Source organism: Phaethon lepturus, unplaced genomic scaffold (assembly GCF_000687285.1).
Source record: "Phaethon lepturus isolate BGI_N335 unplaced genomic scaffold, ASM68728v1 scaffold18162, whole genome shotgun sequence".
NCBI classification, from domain to species: Eukaryota; Metazoa; Chordata; class Aves; order Phaethontiformes; family Phaethontidae; genus Phaethon; species Phaethon lepturus.
The window spans coordinates 23,250-39,433 of NW_010522820.1; the positions used below are offsets into that span (position 1 = coordinate 23,250).

The window sequence follows — 16,184 nt, forward strand, 5'->3', positions numbered from 1 at the left end:
CAACATCTGGGTAAGTCAAGCATAGGTCAACAAGCTCGTACCTGCTCATAATCCCCAGACAAAAGTTAAAAATACAAACAGGCAGGGGATGAAATTAAACAGAGAGAATTGCAAGGCAGTATGTTTAAGTGATTATTATCAAATAAAAAAGTGCCTACAATGGAAGAACTGGGAAAGAAAATTACTTTAATAAAGAAGGATTGGAGTCTGTGGATCACAAACTGAATAACAAACTGTTGCAAAAATGGGCATGTGTATGCAAGAATATGGCTTGTAAGCAGCAATTTTTCCTTTCTCTCATCAGCCTGAACAGTTTGGGCAGTACAGATGGAGTTACAGATGTTTAGATGAATTGGAAACAGCCTACAGGAGAGTAAGAATGTGACTTGAATATCTGGAAAACATGAAAGGCTAAGTGAATTGGGACTGTTATAGCCTAAAAAGAAAGGATGATGAAGCCACACAGTAACAACCATCATCTGTAAGATGCTGTTTCCAGTAGAAGGGAGTCAGGTTACACGATTGGAAAAACTTTTTAAAAATAAAGATAGAGAAGCCCTGGGCTGCCTGCAGGTCATGTAGCCTTCATTCTTGGAGCGTTTTAATAACTGGTTATCCAAATATTTGTCAGGAGTGATATAAAGATCCTGCCTAGGCAGTAGAGGATGTGCTACGTGTCACTTCAAGGTCACCTTGAGCTCTGTGATTTTATGGAGGGCAAACAGAACAAGTCTGCAAAATACATCTCATACTAAATGTAGCCTCTCAATTTCACTGGAGAAGGATCACTCATTCATTTACTCGAACGTGCTTTGGAAGATCCCTACAACTACCTGTAATGTTCACTCAACCTATTAGGAAAAAAGCAGAATTAACTCTGGAAAACACTTAAAATGGGGAATTTCTTTAAATAGTATGATTCTGAAAGACCACAAAGGTATAGCCAACATACTACAGCTTCAAAGAAAGGTGAACTTCATCAGAAAGTTACTGCAACAAATGACTTGTTCACTCTCAAATAAACATAGAATTAAAAATAAAACCAGAAAGAGAATTCAAGCTTACTGCTTCACCAGTTTTTCCAAGGTTTCCTTGGTCTCCTTGTTCTCCCTGTTAAATGTAGAAAACAGATGATGCCGTTCATTACAAAAGTAATGTCTTTCATATGTGTATATTGAAGTCCTCTATTTTCCTAGGAGGCTTTTATTTTCTAAATTACAATTGTCTATTAAAACTTTAAAAGCTAAAATTAATCAACCAGCAAAAATTTAATTTTGTCAGTAGCTAATTTTGATTTTGTAAAAAGATGTAAGCGCTGTCCTAATGTATTTAAGGACTTGCCCACAAAAATGAAAACTATGTGTTAAGGGTTCACTAAATACATTAAGTCAGCAAATACTATAAATGAATGATTTTATTTTTATTTATATCTTCCTTTTTGCAAATTACCTTCATTATTTCACAATTGCTACAAAAGTGTGCACACTATTGATAACTTTAATTTTGTTATGAAATATTAGGAAAATTGACATTTGAATGACATCCTAACAAACTTCTCCCCCAAAAGCTTGGAACCAGCATTAAGTATTAGATTAATTAATTCTGTTCTTAATAACGCTGCAAGTCTAGAACATTTTGCTATGTATTTTACATGTGGAAGCTGAGTGTATATGCACTATTAATTATCTGGCTATGACTATAATCTCAGTGCCCTGATGAACAGTGATTTGAGTACTGTTTACTCAGATTGCTACTCAGCACTGAGAAATCTGCTGCCACAAGCTCCTCTTTCAAACTGCAGCACTTCATCTCACACCCCCTCACACCCCCAAAGTCTTGCCAGGGCAGGAACTGCCCAGGGCCCCTTATTGCTCCCAGACCCAGCCACCCTCACATCCCCAGGCAGTTAGATGTCATTTTAGCAGGTGCTGTCTTTGCTCACACATCTCTGTCTCCTAGAATTGCATCATTTCTTTCTTTTCCAAAATGGGGTCTTGCAAGAAAGCAGAATCACCAGTATGATATACATTTATATTATGTGGAAGCATGTGTACTCATATCCTTTCACTGGCATGCCACTGTATGTAGCAGTGTATAATTGTATACAGCTGACACTCCAAACATTTTATTTCATACATAAAACTATCACTTACCTTTAAACCTTCCAGTCCAGGATCACCTACATAACCTTTCTGTCCCGGCTTTCCCTAAAATAATGATTAGACTATTGTAAATATTTTATTTTTAAAAGATAATTTCATCCCAATCCCTTTATTTATCAAAATATTGCACTCAAAAATGTACGTTTTAGTAAATATTTAATACTAGCTTTTGAAGCTAGTGTATTTATAAACCCACGTTTTAAAATATACTGTGGACTATTATGGCAAATACTAGCACAGTAATCAGAATCTGTACTCACTCTCACAGCAGTTAACATGGAGGAAAAACAGACACAATCCAAGAATCAAACACATTTCAAAATTTGACTTTAAAAAACATATTAAGATGACAAAGAAAAGGCAAGGTCACGTTCTCTCCTGGCTAATTCCAGCCGAACAGGGACTCACACTAGCAATTTGATGTTTAGGCTTCAGGCACTAGTGTCGTAACTGTCCTTCCTCAACCAGACAAAATCAGCTCAAATACTCTCTCCTCTTTGTTCATCAAATTGATTATTTTAAGCCTCATCTCTCTCCACTAGCATTTTGCTGCTGATAGACCTTGTTGTTATGATACTCAGTTAATACCATATTGTTACCTGGAAGAAATACAGCAACATCAATCAGAGCAGGAGGCCATGAAGTGATGAGATCTTTGAAGCGTTTTATAAAATACATCCCTCCATCTGTTGTCACTCGCACAGACCCACAAAAGCATAAAACCCAGAATGCTCTTCTCCTGAATTTTCAATTAGATGTTTATAACTTAGTTATGTCTCACTTTTAGGAGCTCGTTTTCCCTCCAGGTATACTTTACTTCCTCTACAACATAAAACATGGCCTAACCATTTGGTTATCTGAACAGTATTGCCCTGCCTAGACAAACTTTCCCCATCTGCTCTGAGGCAAGGACTCTAGCCCAAAAATAAAGGTCCCATGGACTGGATCAGGCTCTTGAGCAAGTTGCTAGAGATCACTGAAGCTTGACAACTGGATAAAGAAAATGAATTCAATATTTTAATGATTCAGTAACAAAAAGATGCAGATTTCTGCTAAAAGGAAATTATCAGCTCTTGTTCCAGCAAACTGAATAATTGCAATCACCGGACTCTGTAATGAGAGCTTTCCTTTTCACATCAGCTGTCCTGAGACAAGAACAACTACAGCAACAGATAACAAACAGGTTTCTTAAAAAGAGATGTGATTTTTCCATTTTGCTCTTTTGCTCTGGCTGCTCTGCACCTGTGTTTCAGAGCACAACGTGTGTGTTAGTTTCTGGGCATCTAAGAAATTCTCTATATGGCTTAAAATAATATTGTCTTAGTAGGTTCCATGACTTCTCATATTAATCCTTTTTATCTCTCCCATTCTCTCTCTACCTGCCTGAGTGATTTCATTCTGACCTGCAAGTTCCAACTAATATCACTGTTTTAGGAACAGACTTTTGGTTTTGCCAATGAATTAAAACATGGCACATCCAGGAATGCAGAGAGAAAAGATCGTGAAGAGAAGTTCTGAGAAATCCAGATAAAGCAAGCCATGTTCTTCCACAAGGCGTAGCAAGAAACAAGTGATGGACTTCTGCAGGCTACTACATGCTGTTTAACTGCTTTGCTGCAAAGAACCTTAAGGTCTTTCTTGGAGCAAGACTGTAACATAAAAATGTTTTAAACAAAATTCATTGGAAGAAAACTAGTGGCCACTATTAACTACCTTAATAATTTTAGTCCTATCAGAAGTGAATTGGAGTTACAACTTGTAAAGGTTTCTTGGATGCAGTACCCCAGCCACATACTAGCTGCAAAGGACACACAACAGAAGCAAGTTGATCAGAAAATGGAACAAGTGGATTTAACTGGTAAAGCAATTTGAAACATACAGATTTGGCTTTAAACAGAAATGCAATACAGCTGTAAATTGCACATCAAGGAAAAGCCACTGATAGAACATTAAACTAGGGATGGCTGCCTTTCTGCTTGCAAACCCCTGAGAATTAGTCTTCCTTTGGGATTATTCTGCCCTGAAAATGTTGGTTTCCTAAAATATTAGCTGGAAGTTCTGCCCTTTCCTTTTAGGAAGTAGCAACCACCTGTGCTTCCTTTTACCTCACAATGGCTTGATACAGGTGTGTGTATTTTAATATGAATATCTCTCACTATCACTCTATTCCCATGCCTCCACAAGCTCCTCACATGCCTTCAGCCTACAGCAAGACATATACCACCTTCAGAAAACACTGCACTGTGGGAGTGGGGCAGCTTTGAAAGCACTTTCCTCTGTCTTCAGGAGGAACTGCTCACCTTATGACTATATATATACCAGCTTTTGTTTTGTACAGGGATCTCAAAAAGCAATCAACTCACAACAATTCCTTTTTACACTCTGTTTAAAACAACCTCCCCCCATTAGAGGCATTTTCTGCTCCAACAGTGAAGATACAAGAACATAATAAAATGCACCATTGCCTGCACTGAGCTGAGCTGCACTGACAGTTACAGTGTTAATATTTAGATAGCCTTTGAGAAAGAATTAACTGAGAGGAAACTGAATAAACACAGTCACATCTTTAATGCGGCATCTACTGTAATTTCACAGGACAAATAAAGAAATACTAAAAAAAAAAAGTCAGCTTTTTTAATTTAGAAGGATTAATTTAAGAGAATGTAAGTATTTGACTTTGGAATAGAATGGGTAGGAAGGTTTGGAAAGGAAAGAATAAAAAAAAAAAAATCAAATGGTGTGATCAGATTCAGCTCAAAAACCTCTTCCTAAATTCAAACAGGTTGAGCTCTGTGGAACCTAAGATATATCCTGAGTAAGCAGGGAAGCATCCTTAGTTTTGGCTCCAGTTCTTCTAGACATTTGGGAATTCTTTTCCAAGGTGGGACCTGGTAACTGGAGTGCAGGTTCATATTCATCTTCTGTTCCAGTAGAGGATGATGTATTTTGCTAGCAGCATTGTTCAGGTGGGACCCAGGGGTTCTTAGTTTCATGCACGTTTTTTAAAACAAATGTTAGAAACAAGTGCAGGAGTTGGTGGGGAGGAGAAAAACGAGGCAAAAACTTATGGCTGCCTGCTTGGTGCTTGCCTAAACCTGAACTGAGGGCTGAACACTTTTACCTGAAAACTACACAGTAGAAGAGATGAGGAATTCCAGAAGCAGTAGAAACATGCTCTGTTACTGTCCAAGAGAAAACTAGAACAGTTTAATAAATAATCAAAGGTCTACCATGTATCAACCTACAAGGAAAATGGAAATAAAGCCTATATAATTAGAACAAATGTGAAATTTTAATCAAGCAAGCATAATTTAAAGAGACAGATGTGTTCAGCAGCTTACTGACTCAGTCCTGCTAAACTGTAACAGATTTAACAACTTCATGATTGGGACTTTCTCTCTCTCCAATGTAATCACACAGTCTATGCTCCAAACGGGAGTGAGGAAGCAAGGACAAGCAGAGATGGGAACAGAGTTCAGAGCAGCAGTGCTAATAAGTTGGCCTGGAGCTGTGAAACAGCTGGAGCCAACAGAAGCAGTAGAATCCAGGCAAGAGCAGATGGGCCTCAAGACAAAAGGAAAAAACAGCCAAGGCTCCCCACCAAGCAAAATTCCCATTTCCCCTACGTCTCATTTCAGGAGGGGATACTAGCCAGCAAGCCACTCAAAGATGTCTGGAGACATGCTGGGGCCCACCTCAGATCCACATACTCTTCTCTGAACAACTTGTTGAGACAGAAACCAGGAAGCCATAAGACAAGCCAATGGTGTGCACATTTCCCATTGAGAGAAATCAAAACCAAAATAATTCAGGTCAAACTGACCCAAAATAGATTAAAAATAATTCAGTTTGCTAGGTTACACAGAATTTTTTCCTCTTGGGTCACTTTGACACCAGCTGATAATGGCCTGTGCATGCCCAGTGATGCAGAGAATGTGAAGGTAGGTGTCTCATTGCCCATGAGTCACCCACTGCAGCATCTTCTTTTCCAATTGCCACAGCACAACATGGGAGATGCTGTCCAGCCATGAAGACCTGTCCAAGGAGGAGACTCAAAAAGTATGATGCAGCCAAAATAAAAATTTCCATGAGGCTTTTGGCTGAATCTCAGGCAGATTAAACTGAATATTGAACGGAGTCACAAAGTGCTTTGAAATTCTGTTCAATTTTTTGCATGTTTTCCTCAGCTAAAAAAAAGGGGGGTTTTGGGTTTTGTTTCTTTTAACACCCAATCCATGTGGCAAATAAGCATTTTAATATTACTTCTAACTGAAAGCAAATTCCCAGCTTTGACTAGCTAATAAACAGGAAAAATGACATAGAAATATATCCACTCTAGAACCAGGAAACAATGGGAAAGACTTTCCCAAGTTCATGCAAGAAATGGGAAGTCATCCAAAATGAAGACCAAGCCAGTGATTACCACACACAAGCAAATCAAGTAAAGGCAGAAGATCATACTGCTTTCAACAAACTTAGCGACACTCCCACAGTGTATTCATTTTTAGCTTAGAATTCTTCTAAAGGTAAGCTTCAAGTTCACTAAAATACTCTTAGACACTAGTACATCTTTATAACTAACAAAATTCGTTGTTAGTTTTAAACTTTTATCTTTTAAAAAACGTCAGCACAAACAGCATTGTGACACTCCAGCTTTACTGTTTTCAACAACTGTCTACCAGATCAGTTTGAAAATTATTTCTTAAAGCATCAGTCCTTTATATTTCTCCTTGTGAGATGAGTCTCATGGTGGGTTCTTCCCCAATTTAAATATTTTGATATATCAGCTGGTTCAGTCCCTAGAAAGCGCATCATGGTTTTACCCATCTCAGAGGAGCATCCCATAAGCAGTCTGTTACTGACTCTTTCCTTTTCAAAAATTTTATTTTGTGCACCATGGCTGTGATTTCCTTTCAAATCCTACATTTGTCCTCTCCCAGCTCTCCTTTGAGCATGTGCTGAGGGAAGAAACATATTTATGCAGGAGATGCCATTTTAACACAGTCACTTCTCACAGTAAATTTACCTTTTAAAGCAGTACTTCTGCTGAAAAATAGTCTGCCCTAACAACATTACTTGTACTTACTCTTGGGCCGACTCCTCCAACAGGTCCAACTGGTCCTACTTCTCCCTAAAAGAAATCAGGACTTGAATATTCTTGATGCTAAGTCCAGCATCAAGCTATACTATCAGTATACCGAGCATTATAGCAATATTTTCACAACTTGAAGAGGGGAGAGACAGAGGAATTATGGGTCAACCTCTCTGTCTGCCCTGCAGTTACTCTCTTCTAGCAACATTTGACACTTCATGACTATAAAAGCAGTAGGAACATCCCTGCTTTTCTCCTCCATGTTGCTATGGCACAGCCACTAAGTTAGCCAAGCCATTTTTCCTGGATTTATCATTGTCTTTTCTCAGGGATGGAAGGAGGTTGGGGTCAAGCTTGTCAGGTGTGTAAGAGAAGAAATGAGACACTGTGCCTGTGTTGTGCAGTGCACTGATATAATTATGCATGATGGGGAACTGCAGGGTTAACTCTTCAGCATTCATTCGTTACAGTTATATTAAAGCATGGATTTGTATCAATGCCATGCCAGGATGTCATGCTGTGATCATTTTATGGTTCACTGATCCTCCTCAATACAGAATATTTTCTTCAGCTTTTGGAGGATGTGGTATACAACCTTTTCAATTACAAGCAATAGAAAACAGAGGCGTTAAGAAATCCTATCTGCAGCTTCCTGGCTTTAACTAAACAGATCATTTTGACACTGTTAGCTTTTACTCACTCAGTACCTACCATGGAAGCTCATCATTAAGCTACTTAAAAGTCTAGAGTTATATCCCCAGAATCACCGATTAAATTATTTCTAATATTAATTACTTTTAGCCTAAGAGACATGAGTTTTTGTTTTTATGATGATGAAATAAGAATACTCAATAAATTTGTAAGACAAAAAGCTGCTTTCCTCCCTTTCAATTAATAGGGGTCTAACTGCTCACTTAAGTATATCTAGGATACTGTAATTAAATTGATATATGGTTTCTATCTCCATACCACCACCCCCATCTCCTCAGTTCAACTAAAAGAACCACATCCGACTCTGGACGCATACTACCTGTGATTCCACCAAAGTAACTGAAATAAACCCTGTAGAGGATGCACAGCCCAGTAAGGCTGCTGAAACCTCTTTGTAACTCATGCCAACATGCAAAAGGAACTTGAATTTTTGCTTGACAACACCATAAGCACCTAACCACTGTTGTCTAACCCTCTTACTCCTCACAACTTTTTCTTTTAAACATAATCTCTTGATTGGATAGTTTTTCCATCTTACCTCAACTCCTTTGGGTCCTTGTGGCCCTGGAGGCCCTCGGTCACCCAGAAGTCCCTAAACATCCAAACAAACACAGTGAGAACTTATATCAGTGAACAACCAGGTTGGTCTAGTTTCTCTCTTCTTACAAATCTCAACAAAAATGCAAAACTGAGGAAGCAGACCTCATTTCTTACCATTGTTCTTAGGATTTCCCTTAGGAAGCCAGGAGAAGATGCAGCAGAATTTTAGTATCTGCTGGAAAACCGTGTATCTTACAAATTTCTACTACATAGATTTTTCTGAAGCTTTTTTCTTTTATCTTTTTGAAAAGGGAATAAGAAAATATTGGAGCTCACAAAAGAACAATTCCTCTTTTTTGAATACATAAAACACACCATCATATTAAGATTAAAGCAAAACCCATGCAACTCTTATAGAACTTTTATGTAGGTAGTCTTTAGCCTAAAATGTGATGACATCATTGCAATGAAAATGAACTACAAAGTGAATTTAAACTGCAGCTTGTCCAAAATGCCTTGTGATTTTCAGCTCTTACTTTTCTGTCAGTATTATAATAAGCTTTCCAGAGATAAAACACCTTATCCTCTACCAACTCTGAGTTTTCATGACTGCTCACACCAACATTTTCAAAACTTTGTTAAAATGACTTCACAGCTAGCAGCGTGTCGAAAATCTCGGTCATCCCAATTACAATGGTGGTAATTGGGATAAGCACTTGACCTGGCATAGGACAAAAAAAATAATCTGTGTAAACATATTATTAATGTTCTGGGAAAGTTAAGCTTAACAATATCAGATAAAGCAAGAAGAACAAAGAAACTGCCATTTAGGAGAGATACGATTAGCCTCCGAAGAAAGCAATGGTGGGAAAGTTCCAAGCGTAAGCCTTATTAATTGCTTACTAATGAAGCTGAAGTCTAGACAGAAGGTGCAGGCATTGGTCCAGTAACAGTTTACTTAGCACACAAAGTAAAATGGAACAGAAAAGAGAACAGGCCACCTCAAGGTACTGTCACAAAAGTGACAGGAGGGCTTTTAGTAGCACTACATAAGTAATAATAATTACCTAAGTAATGTTCCCGTGTAGTTAGTCACCAAAATTTTTCATTGACAGAACTGTTGTTTCATTCTAATAGCAAAGCTTGTTAAGAGATACAAGCTTTCAGTACGATGTAATTGCACAGTGGAAATGTTAGCAACACTGCTACTGTACACACCCTTCCACTGCACTTAAATGGATGTGGGAAAAAGTCCCAGACTGCAAAATTAATATTAAGACTAAATTAAATTTCTATCTCCCCTTTGAGGTTTCAGGCAACAAACAGAAAATGAAGGTAGTCATTAGACATGTGCTAAAGTATCTGGAAAAAATTGGGGGAGTCAGCAAATGGGGGTATCCTGTATTTCACATACATAACTTCCCAGTTGACCACCCCTTCCAGAAGTGGTGAAACTCCTAATAGCCACTTCTATTAAATGTGTTATCCAAACAAACATAAATGAGCAGGGGAAGGAAGTTCTCGACTACTACCATGGTGCAACACACACTGCTGGAAAGACTACAGTTGTAGTCAGCATATTCTGACCATCTTTTCCTCTCACTTTTCTTGGTTACAGAGCATAAATACTTGCAAGAATAACATAGGAAACTAAACTATTTCAGAACTTCTTAAAAACATTTTTATTTCCTTTTTTAAAATGTAAGTGTGCTTTTTTTTTTAATAAGTCGTAGATCAAGATCAAACACTTTCTAAAATACTGTTTCCAAGCTGAGTAATGTGCTGTAGACCAAATTACATAATGAATCCTTTGAACATTATTTTAGAGAGGTCAGATTTGCTGATTACTGCAATAATTTAGGGAAAATTGACAATCCAGAACTTCTACTGGTATTTAGAGATGGCTGATCACATTCACAGCTTAAAATCTCCAGCCAGAGGCTGAATTTCTCCTATGCCAACTACCAAAAAAAAATGAAAGCTTACCCTGCTTTCTTGGCTTTTAAAATGGGTATTGCTTCTGAGGAAGCATAAACAAAAACATGAGGAAAAGAGCAGCACAGTGAGAACAGTTTTCTAAAAATAAAAGCTGGAAGAAATTTTTTAAAACTGCAGTCAACACAAGACAGCTGGGAATCCCAAAAGCCAAACATTTCCAGTGTTATGCAGCCCTTATTCCCGTGGTACTAGGAGCAGGGTAAGAATTTTTCCAGTTGGGTAATCTTCCTTCTCAAATGTAAGCCATGATTTTTCCCTGATTAGGACAGGCTGTTTTTTCCCCCCTAAGACCAAATGTACTGGGGACCACTGAATATTGTTCAGCTATATAATTTCTGTATCAAAGGAATACAGAGTCTTAAACTTTGTAGGCTACCTTTTAGTACTTTTTTGCTGGAATCCGTGAAAAGGCAATAGATCAGTAATATGTAATATATAATAAAGTATCTGGATATAATGTGGAATAATATGATCTCAGTGAAGAAACTGGACAGCAGGGATTAGATCTCAGTTACATAATTCATGTATCAGCTTGGAGGATTAAATCTGATCTGCAGTTCAAGAACTCTTGTATTTCTCCCATTTCCCCTAGACACAGTCGGGCATCAAAACATCTTTTTAAGTGCCCTGGTAATTCAGAAACACAGAAGCAACTGCCACTGCAATGGTCAGATAAACTGATTCATATGTGGCTGCTAACATTATACATACATATATACACACAATTTAGCAGAGCAATAAATCAGAACTAAAGAAAAAATCCACATCTGTCTCTGGAAATGTATTTTAACTTCTCCTCAATTTGCTGTATCAGATAATGAGTTCTCAGCCTTCCTAGTAAATCCATGTCTGGGTTATTTTGGGACAAGGCCTTTCACACAGCTGAAAGATATGAGATGCTGAAGAGATTGGCTATGGCTTTGGCAACTGGATTATTTCAGATGATGATTAACTTTGGCATGGAAGGATTGTTACAATCTTCCAGGTACAAATAAGACTGTTTCTTTAAACTTTTTGCTGCTCCCTGTCTTATGTTTTCTTGAGTAATCTGCCACAGAATTTCACAACTCTGTTGATGGGAAATCTTGTAATTTCCACCTCTGTTTATTCATGGACAACTTGTATGTTTTGTCCTTGGACCAGTGACATCATTGGTCTTGCACAGTTCTTTTGCCTTACCAATTTCAGCTCTCTGGTTTACTTAGAAAGTTCAAAAAGGCCCTTCATTTTGGTAGGATAAATAAAGTGCCTCTCAGAATACAGTCATTCAAGTATCCTTTTCTGCATCTAGTCCCACTTGATTGAGTCCTCCTAGAATACAAATGCCCAGAACTGTGTGTACTATGTAGATGAAGTCTTCTTGTGCTTTGTGCATTGCTGCATGTGTTCTAGTATTTCACTTAATTTCTAACTGTCTTATTGCGTTTTTATTTCAGAGAGATCTAGCAGTAGCTTTCCTTCTTGACAGGTGCGAAGCTCTAAGTTTACAGTAGGATTTATTGTTTCAGTCTCTGCATGCATCAGTCTGAAGTAATGGAAGTGGGATGAATTAGTACAAAGTACAGGTTTTAAGATTATCTAAGATGCTCAACTTTGTTTCATATACAAACTTCATTCCAGCATGCTTGTGCCTATTTATCAGTGAAAAAACAATGTAAGAATAGTCCCATATTATTCAATCATCTTCCTCTGGGCTAATTTCTGAGCCACCTGCACTTTTTGTACTTGTGTCTACCTTTTCCATTTTAAACAAAAATTTCCCATATGTGCTTTTATCCAAAGCTTCATTGAAAACTCTATCATGTCAATTATTGACTAAGCTTGGTCTAAAATATTAGACTACTAAAGAACAGAAGCTAAAGTAATCTGACAGTCATTTTTTTGTAGATAAATTTTATCCATTATTATGTATATAATTTTATCCATTATTTAATCTGGTGTGTGAATTCTATCAGTTTTTCCATATCTTTAGCTACTATTTCTTTCAAAATTTGTTTTAAAAATTTTGTATTACTCAGGTGAGACTATAGAGATCTGCATGCATTTTATTTAAATATAGGTGAAATATATGCTACTTTCTAGCTATGTCGTGTTTTCTGCAGATTTCCTTGCCTTAACTTGCCATTACATGCTTCCATCTAACAGAGTAATTACCCTCATAACTGCGTGGACAGCATTAAACATTAGATTAACTTTCTCATATAAATATCTGAGGCGAAATATCTGTATTTTGAGAGTAATATTATCTTCTCATAATGCCAGTGTCCATCTCTCAGAGCTTTTCTTCAGAGATTTATACTGTTTATAGTTATTATGAATAAGTTTTCATATAGTCTTACCTTAGGACCTTCAGGGCCATTTAATCCAGGTACACCAATATCTCCTGGAAAACCCTAAAGAATTTATACAGACAAATGATTTACAGCATAGGAATGTTTCCAGTGTACTTGTTTTGATTCTGTTCATTCATTTAACAAACCTGAATCACAGAAACAAGAAATAAATTTGTTCTACCATTGCCAAAATGTCAAAATCCATTAAGTTTCCTTGAAAGGACTTGGATAAGTGACATATATTAGGCAGCTTTCATTAAACTCAATTTAGCAGATGTCAGTATGGGTTTCATTTATCTTAGCATAAGACTTTTTATCCACTAAGCAACATTTGAAATTAAACTATTGGATTGGTCTTGATGCACAAAAAAACCCCCACAAAGCAGCCAGCACCAGATCCTGTACTCATGAATTCAACTATTTTTAAAAAAAAGCTTAGAGATCAGCTGAAGCTCTTTAATCCTTGGCCGCACTTTAAGGACGAGATCACTGCAAGATTAAGAAAAGGGTAGAAAGCCTTTTGCCTCCAAATCAGCAGGTACTAATCCAGGTCTAGTTGGCAGTAACTGAAGGTCACCAGCATGTAGCATTATTCAGAATATGCCTTTGTGAAATGGTGTGTGGTATAGGTCCAGCTGTTGGTAAAGAAAAAATAAATGTGCAAAGGAAGTGAATGTAGGATAAAGTAAAGCATTGGCAATTGACTCTTTAGTTAGCACAGGGCTCACTCAGTCACCTACCAAGATGGTATTTGATTTTGTTATTTTTATAAACTTCAAAATGTCCCTACATCTTGCCTATCCGAAAAAAGAAATCCTGCTACTGAAAAGTTCTTCCTCTGAGTAAAATATTTATTACTACATCTGTGCACATCCATTGCCTGACACAAGTAAAAACAAGTTTCCTTCTTCCTTAAGAGAAAATCATTGCCAATTAAAAATTACACGTATCACTCTTTGCATGCATACTTTTTCAATAATGGAAATGAAAGCATCATACACATTCTGAACAACTTAAAGAACATCTCAAAGAACTTCCAGCATGAAACTCTCTCTGGCACCCTTCCATACTAATGCAGGCTAATACATGTCATCATTAAAGCTTCAAGAGCCACTTTTTAGGTTCTCTAAGCAGAAAAAAGGTATTAAAAAAAATTACCTCACTAGGTGGACAATAATTAACCATACTTTATTCTTCCACAACAGCCGAGTTTCAAATACAGCTAATAACCATTTCTAATGATTATTCCAAATTAGCTGAGATTAATCATAAAAAACCTTACCAGAGAGGTAAAGAGAAATCATACTAAAGCAAGAGGTTTACAAGAAAATATTATTTCACCCTCAACTGCCATGCTATAATAAAATTTAAAAAGTATTTATGGCATCACTGTTCTTACTTGTAGGGCTTTCTCCTGTCTGCTTTCTATAACCTGTTCTTAACAGGATGCAGAGAGACTTATTAGTAGAGATTTAGATGGGATGCAAACTTTTTAGGTGTGTTTATATATTAAATAAAAAATAAATGTATAAAACAAAATATGAAACAGAATTATGATTTCTTTAAAAAAACGGTTTAGCACTTGAATGCTAATGAGCACTAACAGAAACCACTAAAGAGTAAAAAAGAACTGATCTTAGTTTTCAGAATAAGTAGAACAACCCTAACACACAGCATTTCACAAAACATTACGGTGGTAATTTCTTTTTGCCACAAAGCAGTAACTACTAGTAGAGCTGTGCAACAACTCCAAGATGCCTCTAGGTGGCACATAGCATATTAGTCACATGTGACCAAGGCACCCAGTCTGATGCCTGAAGTACTCTTATCAGCCTAGATTTCTGTACAGTTCATAAGAGGTATTTTTAAAAATCCTGACCACACATATAATTAAATACACTGAAGAGTTAGTCAATTCTTTTCGAAGTTGCTAACTCATCCTTTCTAATTTTAAATTTGCTTATTTACAGACATTCAATAGTTACTGAGGGGTTGGTCTGGTGGCAACTAAGCACCATGCAGCCGCTAGCTCGCCTCCCACTCCGAGGAGGGATGGGGAGAGAATTGGAGAAAAGCCTCATGGGTCGAGATAGAAACCATTTAACAGGACATGAAAGAAAGAGGAAATAATAAATAGTAGTAGCAGTAATAATAATAATAATAAAGGAATATACAAAAGCAAGCACAATGCAGCAATTGCTCACTACCCGGTGATCAATAGCCCATCTCCAAGGAGTGATTCCCGCCCCCCGGCCAATTTAGGAAGAATTGGAATTCGGTAAGAACTACAAGAAGTAAGTGTTGACAAGCACTATCACAGTTAGAACAATCATGACATTTGGAAACCTTTCCAGGCCAGGCAAAGTCTGAGGATGCGAGAGGGCTACTGGCCTGAAGCATCAACACTATAGCAATGCAGTTGAAAGTTTAAAGTCTTCACCATTTTTGACTTTGTTGTAAAGCTGAATTTAGTCTTTTCCTCTCGAGCACTACCACAGAGAAAATGCAGATGCTATGGCAGTATTAGAATACTATTTTCAAGATGTTCTCACATTAATAATCTGTGAGATAACTAATAATCCAGGACACAGATAGCCACGTAAAACAATTCCAGAAAACAAATGAACTGGAAAGGAGTTCTTAAAACGCTTCAGCAACGGTGTTTGCCATTCAGATTCTGAGTAGTGAAGTGATATACATTTCTACCTATATCTGAATTTGCCAAGAGTTATCCAGTAGCCAGCTCCCAGCGAAGCTACTACAGATTAAAAATTCATTATTCTTCTATAAGTGAAAGGCCAGAAGATCAATGTATAGTTTCCAGATGCAACATAATTTTCAGCAGAGACTGTTCGGAACAAAGCATCATTCAATATTATGACTTCTACTAAGGAAATGTGAAGTGTAGATTCTGATCTTCCCATTAGCCAGAAGCCTGGCAGCTGGCAGGTTACAAATTATTTTCAAAATCTTGCTGCAGATGTGGCCTTTTGCCAGCAAAGCACTTTAGACTTCATTCAACTGAATCACACTAGAGGTGGTGTCAGAAAAACCCGAAGCATGAGCCATCACAACACAAATGTGCTTTAACTTTGCTGGGAAAGTGTTGCTTCCTGTACTGACTACATTTAAACATAAATTTACATATATATTGCTTTCATTTTTCTATATGATTTTTAATTAACAAAAATGCAGGGATGATCAGACTGCTATTATGCCAGGGTATGTCTTTTTGTACTGAAGTCAGTGCCTCAGAGATGAGCAATCTGCCAAGGCTGTTGCCTTCCTTTTGCTTGTTTTCCTGTGTGGCTACTAACACAGGAGCAGAATATCAGAAATGTTTGGAAA

General features: G+C 37.3%; 1 protein-coding gene across 1 annotated transcript in view; it reads right to left on the minus strand.

Moving 5' to 3' along the window:
- Nucleotides 1-16,184, minus strand: part of LOC104616807 (collagen alpha-1(XXIV) chain-like) — a gene marked incomplete at its 3' end in the record, with an annotated part of 100,016 nt that overhangs the window by 23,005 nt on the left and 60,827 nt on the right. The window contains exons 22-26 of the mRNA XM_010281947.1: nt 12,843-12,896; nt 8,504-8,557; nt 7,249-7,293; nt 2,154-2,207; nt 1,066-1,110 (exon numbers count right to left, since the gene is read on the minus strand). Of these exons, the coding sequence (XP_010280249.1) occupies nt 1,066-1,110; nt 2,154-2,207; nt 7,249-7,293; nt 8,504-8,557; nt 12,843-12,896 (252 nt within the window). The remainder of the gene's footprint in view (nt 1-1,065; nt 1,111-2,153; nt 2,208-7,248; nt 7,294-8,503; nt 8,558-12,842; nt 12,897-16,184) is intronic.